The sequence below is a fragment of the Triplophysa dalaica genome, chromosome 17 (assembly GCF_015846415.1).
Source record: "Triplophysa dalaica isolate WHDGS20190420 chromosome 17, ASM1584641v1, whole genome shotgun sequence".
NCBI lineage: Eukaryota > Metazoa > Chordata > Actinopteri > Cypriniformes > Nemacheilidae > Triplophysa > Triplophysa dalaica.
In genome coordinates, this window is record NC_079558.1 from 13962858 (window position 1) to 13977063 (window position 14206).

Here is a 14206-nt window from a genome sequence, read left to right on the forward strand (position 1 = left end):
AGGCAATCCTTAGAATCATTATTGCATAAAACATTGATTTAAAAATAAATATTGTTTATGTGGTCATGTTAATTTCTTAGAGTTAAAAATATAATACAAAACATTTATGCAGTCAATTTTAAACTTTAAGCTCCTTTAAATTCATTAAAAAGTTACACTAAATTAAAGCAAAATCTATTTCAGCCATTAAATTAATAACTGATGTTTTACAGTACTAAGGCTGACAAGAAAAAAACAGACATTATGATAACTGAAGATGAGGATGCATCCATTTATTTTACCTTTGGTAACAAACAAAGGACATAGTACTCCAACTGTACATACTCAAGAAAAAGAAACCAAAGCATGTATCATTCAGTCTCTTCACATAACATCAAATGGAACATAAAAGAGCTGATTTAAGCTTGGATATACACTAGGAATGAATTGAGAAAAAAACTGTATCGTTACAGTTATGTCAAAATGAGCATATAATGGACAGATGAGGGAAAAGTAAATGATTTGAGACTGACATAAAAATCTCCCTACCATTTAAAAAGGAAACATTTTGTGGTAAAATGTCTGTGAATAATTTTTATGTGCAATTATCAGCTGTGCTTTTAACATATTCCTTCATCATTAAGCTCCAATAAGACAACCTGCTCTGGGTGTCACAGTTCAGTTTCAAAAAGCTACACCAGTGTATACAATCCAAAGTTCATGGGCATCCCCCGTTTCCCTTCACTCTTCTCCACATGACAGTCCAAGATGTAGCAGTGTCAGCAGACCTCATGTGACATGCTTGGACAAACACGCTTCCTTCTATTTGTGCTTGCACCGTTGGCTCCTCTGCCGATAGATCTCCTCTGTGAATGGTCTGCAAATATGACAAGGTAAGCAAACACAGGGTAAGTCTAAAGGACCATTGCACCGTACCGGCCTGTACCTCGCACCTTCTGTGTGCTAGATACACAACCTCTCATTGATCTCATATGCACCATATTACAGCTTCAAGGTTTATGGACCTCCACATCTGCACCAGTAGGCTAGCCACGAGGGGGCCTATGTCCCATTTACATTCAGATTTTTGTTTGCTTAGAATAAAAAATAAGGAATTATTGATTTGTTCCAAGGCGTCCCTGATGTTTTCAAAGTTACTGGTTTATTTATGTCACGTGTTGTGCATAACATCTTTTGCACCAAGAGTTTAATTTATACACCGCGATGGCGGGTGCACAATATTCAGTTTTTTTTTATAAATTACGAAAAGATGAGCAGTAAGAAAATGAGTAGACTGCTAAAGATAAGGATTACACTGAATATGACTTCTTGACTTCTAGTGTCAAAAGACTTTTCTCAACAGAACGTTTTCTCACGCCTTACCATGTAAGTCAATAACCACGACCCTCCGCTCTGCATATTTTGTATGCTTCTCTTACCGCTTCGGAGGTTTGTTCAATTCACCCGTAAGAGCCCTACGAAGTGGACATAAAGGGCACTGAAGTGTAAAAATCACATGATTGCGGTTGAATAACCCTTCAAACTTCTGTTGTAAATTAGTAAGCAATTTTGAAGCTTAAAGTGGGCGGAGCTGACCATCACCATCTTAGCAGCACGTCACTCCCGGATAATCGAAAATGGGCAAAGAGGCGGGACATGGTTGGAGCTGAGTTTAGGTTCGCGAGAACGAGGATTAAGAACCACTAGGCTATGTTTATGTTTGCTAAAATGGTGAAATGTGGTGTCTAAATATAGGTATATCATTTTAGTAATAGATAGAAACCTAATGAAATGGCTATATACCTAAGGAATAATTGACAACGGGCCGTTCAATTATCGAAAGTTAAGGCACACCACAAGGTTATAATGCAGCCACAGCTGAGCGGAGCACACCTCGGGTGTGCATTAACTTTCGATAATTGAAAGGACCGGAGTCAATTATTTCGCTTATACCATGGTTACTACATCACAAGTCATTTTTCAGTTTTTTTTTCAAGAGATTTGTTATGTTTGCCGCACTTCTAATGCAACTGTGAGTGGGGGACTATTGTCTCATCCGAAGCTGCCGGTAATTCCAAGACGTCATTTTAAAGGCTTGAGAGAGATCGTGTGCACATGTGATTGAAGTGATGACAAAACCCTCCGAACAAGTAAGTTTTTCAAAATTTATAAATTATTTTGTTGTTATTTTATAGTTATAAGCATGATGTAAAAAAAAACAGAACAAGTAATCGATCGATGTTTATTTATTCATTTAGTGCCAGCTGCAGTTCTCACAGTTGGTTGTTTAAAGCGTTTAACCTCCTCTCTTTCTACCTCTTCAGAAGTGGTATTTTTTTTTTTCAATCGTTGAACACATTTACTAACAAGGCTTTTGTCTTTTTGGTGTTTTTCCCCTTCAATCTTATCTAATTCTTCTTCAGTGACCCCTTTATGACGTTTCCTAATGCTGGCTGCCTGTGATGTTAGCTTTCTTTCTTTTTAATCTTCTTCTGGACTGTCAAGTACAGCTTTCGCTCCGTTGTCGAAATTTTCTTTCTTTCCATAAATATTAGACATTATTTATGGAAGTTTAAATCGTCTTCAATGTTGTTTGTGGTGGACTGTAGCTACAGTATAAATCCGTTATAATGGTTAAACTTGGTGCCGTGATACCGAACTGTAATTCGTTAGACAAATCTGGAACTACCTCACAGGTTTGACTGAAAAATAATGTACCTGTAGAACCTTCGTCAGCCAATCAGAATCAACCATTCCACAGCCCCGTGGTATAAATTATAATAATGGCCTCCTCATTTACAGACAGGCCCCCTCAAAAACAAAATTCTGGCTACTGAAAGAGGAGGAAGCAGATAGTGGCTGAATGGACAGATATGGCATGAAAGGTTAAAAGAACAGAAAGCGTCTCATTCCCATGAATGCACACATTTCGTGGATTCACTTTCAATTTGTATGCACATAAATGTGAAAATATAAAAAAGATTGAAATGATTTCTGCCGGTTGTCCTACATGCTGCACTAGTATAACAACAATTAATTCATGCTTCGTTCATCAAGCATGTAAACTTAAATCCTTACACATAAAGGGTAGAAGTGTTGTCGCTATTCTAATGTTCATACCAGCCTATTTAATAAAGAATTAACAGAAATTCAAATTGAATACCTTGGTAAGTCCAAGACCGTATTTAATTGAAAATAAGATATTCAAAAAGTCCAAAGAATCAACAGCAAATTAACCTTCCAGGCTGGCTTATGAATTGACGTCATTATGGCTCTACTTTTGTGTTCAAATTATGACGAATCATGTCACAGGAAACTGCAGAGCATATTGAGAGGCACAATTTTTTTGAAAAAACATTCCTTCCTTTTCACTGCTCTTCTGCATGCTGTGACAACATAACAGAAACGTTTTTTTGGATTCAAAGGATAGGTCCAAATCTATTCATAAAGTTACTGACACCCTGTGTTTGTGTGACGTGTAATTTTTCATATTAGCCAGCCCTTCTCATCATCAGTCTGCACAGACAGACCAGACTACTAATAAGCTGTTTTGTCTTAGCTGTTGTTGTTTTTATTTTGGTGCTATTAAAGTTCAGCACACTGACGAACTCCGGTAACCATAGTGATTTTACAGTGTGTGTGTTTTAGCTCTGCATTTATTGCAGTCTCAATGGGGGAAAGTTGGCAGTCTTTCTGCTTAACCTTTCATTGCAGCAGTAGGAGCTAAGCTGGCTGACCTTTTCTTGCAACTTTTTTTTACTTTTAGCCAAGTGTGTCTCAGACTCACTGGTAGCTCCTGTTCTTTTTATTTTCATCACAAATAGAAGCTGCTAATTCGGCTATGTGCTCTGTCCTGAGGCCTTTGATTGAAGTAAACATACATTATCTATCTGTTACTTAACCCGTAAACTTTGCCCTAAAATGTACAGTATGCATAAGGGTCAATTTTTTTAACTTAAGATTTAAATATTATCTGAAGACTGAACAAATACGCTTTCCATTTATGTATGGTTTGTTAAGATAGGACCAAGACACAACTACAAATTTACACAAATCGAAATTTTTAGGAAATAGCCTTTTAAATTGTCCATCATAGGCATTGTAGCAGGTCTCTAACACTCTCTAAACATACGTCCATGCAGCCTATATGCGTGCATGCCTGGAGGGATGCAAATTTTGAAGAAATTTTGAACAATTACCAGCAAATATCGAATATATGAATTGGATTCAGGTGTTAACAAACCAGGAGTCCAATCAATGAAAAGAGATGTGGTTTAGGTCTAAATTGACTCATATAAACACCCAAACAGTGTCAGTGTGCTTTTTAAAAGCAGCAATAGTTAATGTGAGCCATGCCTTGGGGGAAAAAAATGGCAGAAGATCTACAATCAAGACGTATTGATATGCTTTTAGCTGGAAAAGGTAACAGAGTAATTCAAAGACTTTAGATATCATCAGTCCACAGTTAGACAAAATGGAAACGATATGATACTGTGGCTTCTCTCCATAGAAGTGGGCATTCAGCCAAGATCACTCCAAAAACACAAGGCAGAATGCTCAATAAGGTTGTAAAGAACTAAAGACTTATAGAATTCAGGTTAACACGTCCGTTTATGAGTCAACCGTATGTAAAACATTACTTCTACTTCCAAACTTAAATATAAAAGCAAGTTATCAAATTTCTTAAAGCTAAGATTCACTCTTACTCTCACAATTATTTAAGACAGCTCAAGATGTCACTAGGGGCTTGTGATGGCACTCAGGAGACAGACACATGTGGTGGAGGGGTTGGCCAATGGAACTGTATCATTCCACATTATACACGTACAAATTCAGTACTCCCCTGCATAGGCGTAATTGTAGGTGGAACTTTTAAGTGTTTATTTTTCATTTTCAAATGTCTATATCATAATGTATTCTCTTGAAAAGTCTTTATTGTCATATGTGTGTTGGATATAAACTTCTTTTAGGAATTTCACCATTCAACGTGAGTGTATCAGAGAATATTCTTAAAAAATCTATTCAGTGATTGGTCCATGCCAATGTCGTCTTCCAAAATCCTGTTTGCGACACAGGAAAGTGTCGTAAATCATCTCTAAGCCTGACACTTAAGATTTAGTCCTACACTTCACTTAAATTACAACTGAGCTGCTTAGTAACCAAATTTTTACACAGAACAAGAACGCGCAAAAATAATACACATTCATTGCATTTACATTTATGCATTTGGCAGACCCTTTTATCCAAAGCGACTTACTTTGCATTATCCTATTCATTTACTTGGGTTTCCCCTGGGATCGACCCAAATCTTTGCGTTGTTAACACAATGCAACTACCACTGAGCTACAGGAAAGCAATAGAGCATAAGGAGTACGCGCAACAGTATTGATGATCCATAGAGCATAAATAGAATGCACGCAGCATAAATGGCCTGTACGGCCTTTTATCTTTTGCACATAGAAGTTTGTTAAATGTATAAATTCGATTGTAAAAAATGATGTATATGTATATATGTATATTCACTTACCCCTCGTATGCGATAGCTATCCTGTATGACAAACCAACCACTGCAGTCAGGACCACCCCTACAGGACTGGCATTCCTAGAGCACATACATATTTTTTTAAAACACATATTTACAACTTTACAATAACTAAAAACACAGAAAAGTAGTCACACTGGTTTACTGGTCAGCCATTTTAAGAAACTCAATAAAAGTTAAAGAAATTTTCCCTTAAATTGAGTAGCAAGTTAGCTTTGTCATGCACACACAGTTGTGAGGAGTGACACATCGTTTCAGGTTTAAAGAGCCATGAGTCACAGACCAATACATTTCCTAATCAAAACAGAGCTTTTAAAAAATAATGACTCATTTACATTTATTTATTTGGCAGATGCTTTTATCCAAAGCGACTTTCAAGTAGGAGAGCATAAAAACATTTTGTCAACACGCTAAACAGTACTGTTAGTTTACAAGGCCATGCTACTAGGAGTATTAAAGCTGGAGTAAGCAAGGGACAGAATAAAAAAAAAATATTTATATATATTTATTATATATATATATAATTTTTCATGCAACATTTGTTTTTTTGCTGGATGAAAATGTAGTTCTGCCTTAATAAGAAATTAAAAGATGACATTTTGCATATCCCTTTTTTTTCATTCAATAAAATCCTCTCTAGTGAGTAAATTTCTTCATTCCTAATATCTCGACTAGCAACAGGAAATAGCACAGCATTGACTACTGGTTAAAAACTACATGTTTCAATAGGAAATACATAATCACAGGAGATAAAACTCTGTGTGTGTTTGTGTACCAGTTTAGCTATATTTACGAAGGCCAAATGTCCTCAGTAATCCAGTGAATTATCATTACAACCAATTTGTGAGGACATTTTACGTATAAAAAATCTGCGCGTTGCACAGAGGGTGGGGCAAAGAGGAGATAAAAACATGCACGGTATGTGGAAAATACAGCATTTTTTTACCTTTAATCGTGTATACACCCTGCGTTACATCTAAACAGACGATAAGGACACTAGAAGTGGGAGCTAGTTCAGACGAGGCTGATGCAACAACAAACACAACAGATCTAACGTTCTAGATTCTGAGCTATTAATAAGTACGGAATCTTAAAACAACTTTACCAACAACTACATGCACAGTTGAGAGACTTTTTTCCACTGCGCATCATAAAAAGACCCGCTTAAGGTCGATGTCCACACTCAGGCAAAACTACCTGTCGCTATTATCCATGGAACATGAAATCGCAGACTCTTTGGATAATGAGGAAATAATTGCACTTTTCAATTCAAAGCCCAGGTGAATCCGGCTTGTTTTGTAATTTTCGGCAAAAAAGCCGTTAGCCTTTCAAATTTACTCCCCCTCGATTTTTAACCCCCTGAGATGATTATGTCACATTAGCAACCGCATTAGTCAGGTTCAGCAAATCATACAGCACCATAAAGAATTGAATTGAAATACTCATATGTGCTTGCAGATCATTTTTCAGGCTTTAAATTTAGGATATTTTCATTTGTCGAAATTAAACATTGGTTGATATCGACCAAAGACAATGCAGGGTGTACAGTTGTGCACAATGTTTATTTACTTTTTTGGGGGGTCGCGGGCTGAAAAGTTTGGAAACCCCTGCTCTAATACATACAAAGTGTGCTTTAATAGATAGTTTATCCAAAATGTCAATTCTGTCATCATCTACTCACCCCTTTGTCATTTCAAACCTGTATGACTATCTTCTGCAGAACACAAAAAAATATATTTTGATAGGATGGAATGTTGGTAACCAAAAATGGCGGTACCCATTGACTTGCATTGGTTTTGTGTCCGTTTAATAGAAGTCAGTGAGTACCGACAATTTCCAGTGACCAAAGAAAATCTAATTTCAGAGTAATGGGGTAAGAACGCTTTCACAGGAGGATCATTGTCCTGCACTATAATCAGGATATTTGACTTTCTTCATTAAATTTGACAATCTGAAATTAATAGTTAACTTTCTGTGGCTTTTGTTGTGTCCGGTGAGTTGCAACAAGATCGCACTAGATCAGTGGTTCCAAAACCACAGCTGCTTTTTAGTCTGCAAAGTTTTGTTGTGGGCTCCCGCTCTTCAGTGACCAATGCTCGCATGATCAAGTGATGATAAACTGTGTTCAATAAGGCTTAAAATCTGATTTTCGAAATGAACAGGTTGATGTTCAAGCTTGGTGCTGATGTTGTAAGTGTTCCATAACAAAGATATCAGATATAGTTCTTGGTATCTGCTCAACAGTTTTTGAATAAGCCATTGAATTAAGCAAGTATCTTCTAAGTATAATTGTAATGGAAACTTATTCTCATAGCTGAAACAAAGGACAGTGGCATCGCCGAGTGCAATAAAATATTGACGATGAATGCACTGTAAGAGAGTTTGGAATCAAGTTTCTGCCAAGAGCATACACAACTGTAAATGAACAAGACAGATATCATTCACAAGCTCGCCTTGCAGCTAATGAACGGGATGGATAGTATGCGTGTTTGGCGTGCTGTCCCGGGGCGAGGTCTCTGAGGTAGATAATCCTCCTCGAACTCAGAGGACCTGCCCTTTGACCGGTGAGAGGGCCCCGGGCTTGGTGTGTCCCCGGACCCGGATCATACCCCCCTGCTGAGGTGAAAACGGGCTTGTGGTGTGGAGTCGGGGTGGAGGAGGGATGTTGCGAAACGTCGGAGAGAATGGAGGCGAGGTGGCTTGACTACATACAGGCTGTTAGGATGATTGCTGTGATTGTTTATCGAAAGCCAGCCGAGTTAATTATCTGCACATGCTCCTCCCGAACCTTTTTAATAAAACATTATTATGTTTACTGTTTGTATTTGACCTTTTCTTTTAACGTATTTCCAATCCATATTGAATCCTGTTTTGTTTTGCAACGGGTACTGAGCTAGTGTCTTATATAACCTTCTGGGAAACATTTGCTTAATGCGTATACAGAGACATGTAGTGCCCTTTCCCGAAATGACCACCTGCATGCTTTTTAAGAAACATCTGAGCTGAGTAACACAGCGTTGGGTTAATCACATTCTGTCCGCCAATCATAAGCAGCGGTGATGTCATTCTCAATTGCCTCTAGAGGCGTAGCACAACATGATATAGAGTCATTACTAAAAGGAAAGTTTCTGCCATAAATAATATATAACAGCTCTTGACCTAATTGTAGTCTTATGAGGGGTAATAAAACAGAATCATATATTTGGGCAGAACTGGGCTAATATGCTCAGAAATTTAGTAAAATAAGCTATAATAGGCTGGTTATACGAGACAAGTCATATAAATTTTAGTATAATGGACCCTAAAGGAAAGGGCAGCAGCGAATGAAGCCGTCACACTCGGTAGATGTGCTCTGTGGGCTTATAAAATCCTTCTTCCAAGCACTGAAACATCATCTTTTATATGGCGCATTGACCCCATTCTTGAGTTCAGAGCACTGGTATCCAGACGCATGCATAGCCGTTTCATGCTTTATTACATCCACAGCAGAGTCTTACAAAACTTGTCTATTCAACAACCACCAGAAATTGCTTTAAATTACCTGCTCTCAACCTGACCCCTCTGTTACACACACGCATGGTAAGTCTTATCTAACAAATGGCCTCTTCACGTCACTTGTGTTTTAGGGCAAGTGGAAGTAGGTTAATAGGATGCAGGCTGGAAGGCGATGCAAGCCCACACTCTGAATTGTGCAATGAGGTCTATGGCCAGGCACAGACGACATCAGATTCATTTTTTGTAATTAAAATCACTACTTACACATTTTATCATCATTTATTCACCCTCATGTCGTTCAAAACTTGAATATGACATTTTCTTTGTGACTCTTAAAGTTTTCGAAGCATTTTCCTTTAAAGCAGTTTTTTCATAGTCAGGTAAGTGAGTTGTCACATCCATAATTGAATTGTCACATTCATATCAGTCCATATTTCTCAAAAATGGGCAAATGAAAAATAAATATCTCTTTTGTGGTCTATGAAGAGCTATCCCTTGTCTATGTGTTGGGTGTAATTGCTTCTGGTTTGTACATTTTAATTGACATAAATCCTACTAAGTTGTCTAGAATACAGTACGTATGGTTGCCAACCGTCCCGTATAAGCCAGGGCGTCCCTTTATTGAGCCTGCCTGATTTGTCCCGTACGTGACTTCCCATTTCCCTTTTATTTACTGCTCCGCGGATTGAAGCAACAACAGCAGCAGTGATCAAGACACTTGCGAATGATATTGACACCTGTCATTTAATCACAGCCCCTCTGATGCGCATCAGTTTACATAAAGTAGGGCAAAATTTGGCATTGTTTCTGAATTTGCAACAGTCACTCACGATCACTCACACTCCCTCAGACCGCCGCGTCACACACACTCGCACACAGACAGAGAGGGGTGCACAAATCAGTTTTGCGGTGTTAACAAACGTTTGACAGAAAAGCACATAGCAACATGAATGTAGTTTGTCTTTAGGACACATGCACATAGTTTGTTACCCAGATGGGCGAATAGTGTACTATTTTATAAATTTATGTCTGAAAACAGAAATGGTAAATATAGACGTATAAATGAGAACGGCTTAATTGTGCATTTAGTTGTGCTAAAATGTTCAAATACTGTACAGCACTGTATGTAACCATTTAGAGAGTAACTTAAATGCAAATACGAAGCAATGACATCTTGCCTTTGCTAATTAGTACTGCTGCACAGTTTTGTCCCGTACTTCATAGCAACAAAGTGGTCAACCCTACTTATCAGAGACATGGAGGCCACGACACACACTAGATTAACTATGGCAGAGAGACCAAACAGTGAATCTTACATGTACATGAACAATCAAGGCTGTAGCGGTGACAGTCGGGCTTTCAGTGCAACGTAAACAAACAAAGGCGTATGTAAGTTAACGGAGTAGCACACCAAACAAGAGGCGTCGAGAACAGCTCACAGGATGCGTACATTCTGTATGCGCAAGCTCAAATTCAAAGTCTACTCCTGATGCAAATTTAAGCAATTTAACTTATTTTATGTTATTGTTTAGCGCATAGGTTCTATATCACTTTGATAAATTCTTTATAGTTTGCTGTTAAAGAAGACAGTGGGGAAACAAAAATGCATGCTAGCTCTTAAAGGGAAAGCAGCATACTAAATATATGCTTTAATATATGTTTTTATGCTCAGCAAACAACAAAAAAACAAAGACAAAACAGACTCACTGCTCATGATTGATCAACTTTAATAACTTTAATATGGTTTAATCTATATTTCAGTATACTGTGATGACTATGAATCGTTATTTTACATTTGAATGCTTTATTCAGTTAGTGTTGCATCGCAAGTCTATTGAGCCATTATTAAATGTGCTTTTAATAAACCTCAGACTTTTCATGGAAAGTTCTTTCAACAAATGCATGTTCATAACACAATGCAATGGAAAACTATTAAAAGGCATTCATATACATCCATTAGTCAGATATTAGCCGAAGGGGTCATCAGCTCATTCAGTTTATACAGTATATATTATCAGTATGTACATTCTTTGATGATCAAACCCATGACCTCGTTGCTCTTAGTGCCATGGTCTATAAACCAAGCTACAGAAAGAATAGAACACGTGCATCTCCATTTATCCAGTAATAGGGTATTCTGTTCAAGGATTCTACACGTCTGACTGACATATCAATGACAGTTGTTGCTATAGTAATGAAGCAGACTGCAACATTATGCCAAATTAGGATTAGAGTATGTACAGAGCTCCACTATATGCAGAGCTATTTTATTTCTTTATAACATTTTTATAATATTCATAACCCAAGAATGTTTTACAATATTACACAGTTTGTATCGTGCCATTATTAACCCTGACACCAGACAGTAGGGGTATCATGCACCCACAGGCCAAAAATGGTTATGATAATGAAATTATTGGGAAATTGTGTATCGACTTAATATGAAAAATACATGCATACTGCACAAGAGCAGCACAAAGCAGCACAAAGATACATGCATGCCTGTATTGTTTAGCCGGTAGGAAGCCACAAATAGAAACCACTAAAAATCTATAAAAAATAAATTGTGTGATTTTGTTCTAATAAAGGCATGACTAGCCCCAAATAACATAGGGGCGGTTTTGGACACTTTTGATTTGTCGCTTAAAACCAGAAACCCTGTTAAAATTTCCTGGTGTTTTTTGGAGTCAACAGAAGATGTCTGAAAGCATCTAGTTTCGAAATTATGTGTAATTTTGTATAATCTGAGATGAGGCAATAAAAGAGAACATGGCCATCTGCTCCGTGAAATGACCTGATTTGTTCAGAGAAAACTATTAACATATATCTAAAACATACCATAATGACAGAAGATGCAAATAAATTCCACTGTAAAAATACATTTTTAAAAGGTACAACAATATTTACTCAATTGCAATACATTTTGAATAATTTCAAAACTCAACATTGTTTTCCCCATAGCAGCCTGTTAAATGAATGTGAATATGATGTAGATATGGCCATGCACATTTGTATACAGTGTTTTAATAAAGCTTGTAAGGTGCTTGATGTCTAAAGAGCTAAAAAGAACACTAGACAATATTTCAGTAAAAAGAAACAAGTGCACGGGTTGAGGCACTGTGTGAAGGAGGGATATTAAAGATCTTTTAAGAGTGTGCCTTGAGTTGGCATACTGCATACATAGTTCTTCCCAAGCAAATGTGGTTAGAAACATGTGAGGGGGCTTGGAAACATTAATAGCGAGAGAGTGCTCTGCGCAGGTGCATTGACGTAGAAGAGTTGAAGACGTCTTAACAGCTTTTTCCCTTTTGGTCACTGGGATTTACTGGCACAAGAGGCTTTTTTAAACTTGCGTCTTTCTGTGTGGACACTAGGGCTGTCAAGGTTAACGTGTTAACGACTGCAATAATGTTTTTCAGATTAACGTGTTAAAATAGTTAACGGCATTAATGCAACATCTGTTTTTTCTGTTATCATTATCTAGCGTTACATTATATAATCAAGATCTAATTCATATAAAGGTCTTTAAACTATTTAAGCAGGATTTGAAATGGTTGTATCGACATATCCAGTATAGATAGACAGCTTCTGGCTAAGGAACATGGCTCAACGCAACACGAAAGTGATCCTGTTTGGTGAACACGGGCTAAAGGCAGCGTCAGAATCTGTCAGAGAGGGCACCAGTATTTCTCTTTCGTGCTTAGAATAAACAAAGACACACAAGATTATGCCAGAAAGCACATTTTGTTTAGTATTTTCGCAAACGCAGTCTTCAACGAGTTAAATAAAACTTAAGTGTAACTAGGAATCGCATCTTGGACCTGCTTAGCGTCTCTTAAACCTCTCAAGCCACGCTCTTAAATGTGCTGCTGTGACTCCTATCACTAATGTTAATCAAAGAAAAAAGAAAAGATGAAATCAATGTGGCTTTAATGAGGATTCTTCTGTATTTCATGTTTTTAGCAGTGAAGGCTGTAAAGTGTCTGAGAACTTTATTTATTTTATGATTATTTCCTACCTGTTAGACAGGAAGGGCACACTTATATCATGGGTTGATTAGTAGAAAAAAAATCATATATTTAATAAAGAGATCAGTTGCAAACAATATTAGAGTGTTGGCTTTCATTAATAAAATTACTCTGTTAAAGTAATGTGTTGTTTCTACATTCATTAGAAGATAAAATGTGAAATTATTGGAATGTAGAAGTCTATTTATAAACATCACAGCTGTGAGTAATTAGTTCGATAATTTTTTCCAATCGATTGACAGCATAAAAATAAACATGTTAAACAAAATAAATAGAGTATGTTTAATTTCACAATACGTGAAGGATTAAATCGCATTTAATTGAACGAAAAGGATGCAATTAATCGCAATATTTTTTATCTATTGAAAGCCCTAGTGGAAACAAAATAAAATATGCTGCAAAGCATGGAAAACATTCCATAATGCATTACTTTTCACTAATACAATGTAGAGATCACAGATGGGGTCCAAAACCAATTTCCTTTCCAATGGATTTTTTTTAATATTAGCTGTTTGGATGGATGGGCAGTGCTTTTTATTATTAATTTTGACGAACAAACAGAGACTTATTACAAATCCTAATAATGATGATAAGGATTGTAATTAGTGGTGGGCATAGATTAATTTTTTTAATCTAGATTAATCTAGATTAATTCCAAGATTAATCTAGATTAATCTAGATTAAAATGGCTCATTTGAATTCTGCCGAAGGCATTCAGAATATGTGTGCTACCCAAATAATGACTAAAAGTAAGTCTTTGAGAACGGGTTTCTCAAGCCAGGTGGCGCATTAGACCAGGGGCTCATCTCCTGTTTCCAAAATGCATCACAAACTGCTTGAGAAAGCTGTTCTACTATGATAATTGGTGATGAAAATTAAATTATGTTCAATAAGATGAACTTGTGTTTACTTCCGCATTAGCTAAGGGATGCTTTGCGTTTAGGTGGTACTTGATACTGGAAGAGCTCCTACAGTACATTTACATTTAGTCATTTAGCAGACGCTTTTATCCAAAGGGACTTACAAAGAGTGAGGGAGCAACAAGCGATATGTCATACAGGAGCCATAATACACTAGATCTCAATACAAAGTTACTGGTTTCAACTAAAGCTAGACCACTACCTGTTGAGAGAAAGTGTTTTTTTAAACCAATTCCGCATTG

General features: G+C 37.0%; 1 protein-coding gene across 2 annotated transcripts in view; it reads right to left on the bottom strand.

Moving 5' to 3' along the window:
* Positions 1–247: 247 nt before the first annotated feature.
* pemt (phosphatidylethanolamine N-methyltransferase) overlaps positions 248–14206 on the bottom strand; it is an 85206-nt gene continuing 71247 nt past the window's right edge. For both annotated transcript variants that reach the window (XM_056771132.1, XM_056771133.1), the window contains exons 6-7: positions 5507–5581; positions 248–856 (exon numbers count right to left, since the gene is read on the bottom strand). In XM_056771132.1, the coding sequence (XP_056627110.1) occupies positions 802–856; positions 5507–5581 (130 nt within the window). In that variant the 3' untranslated portion in view covers positions 248–801. The remainder of the gene's footprint in view (positions 857–5506; positions 5582–14206) is intronic.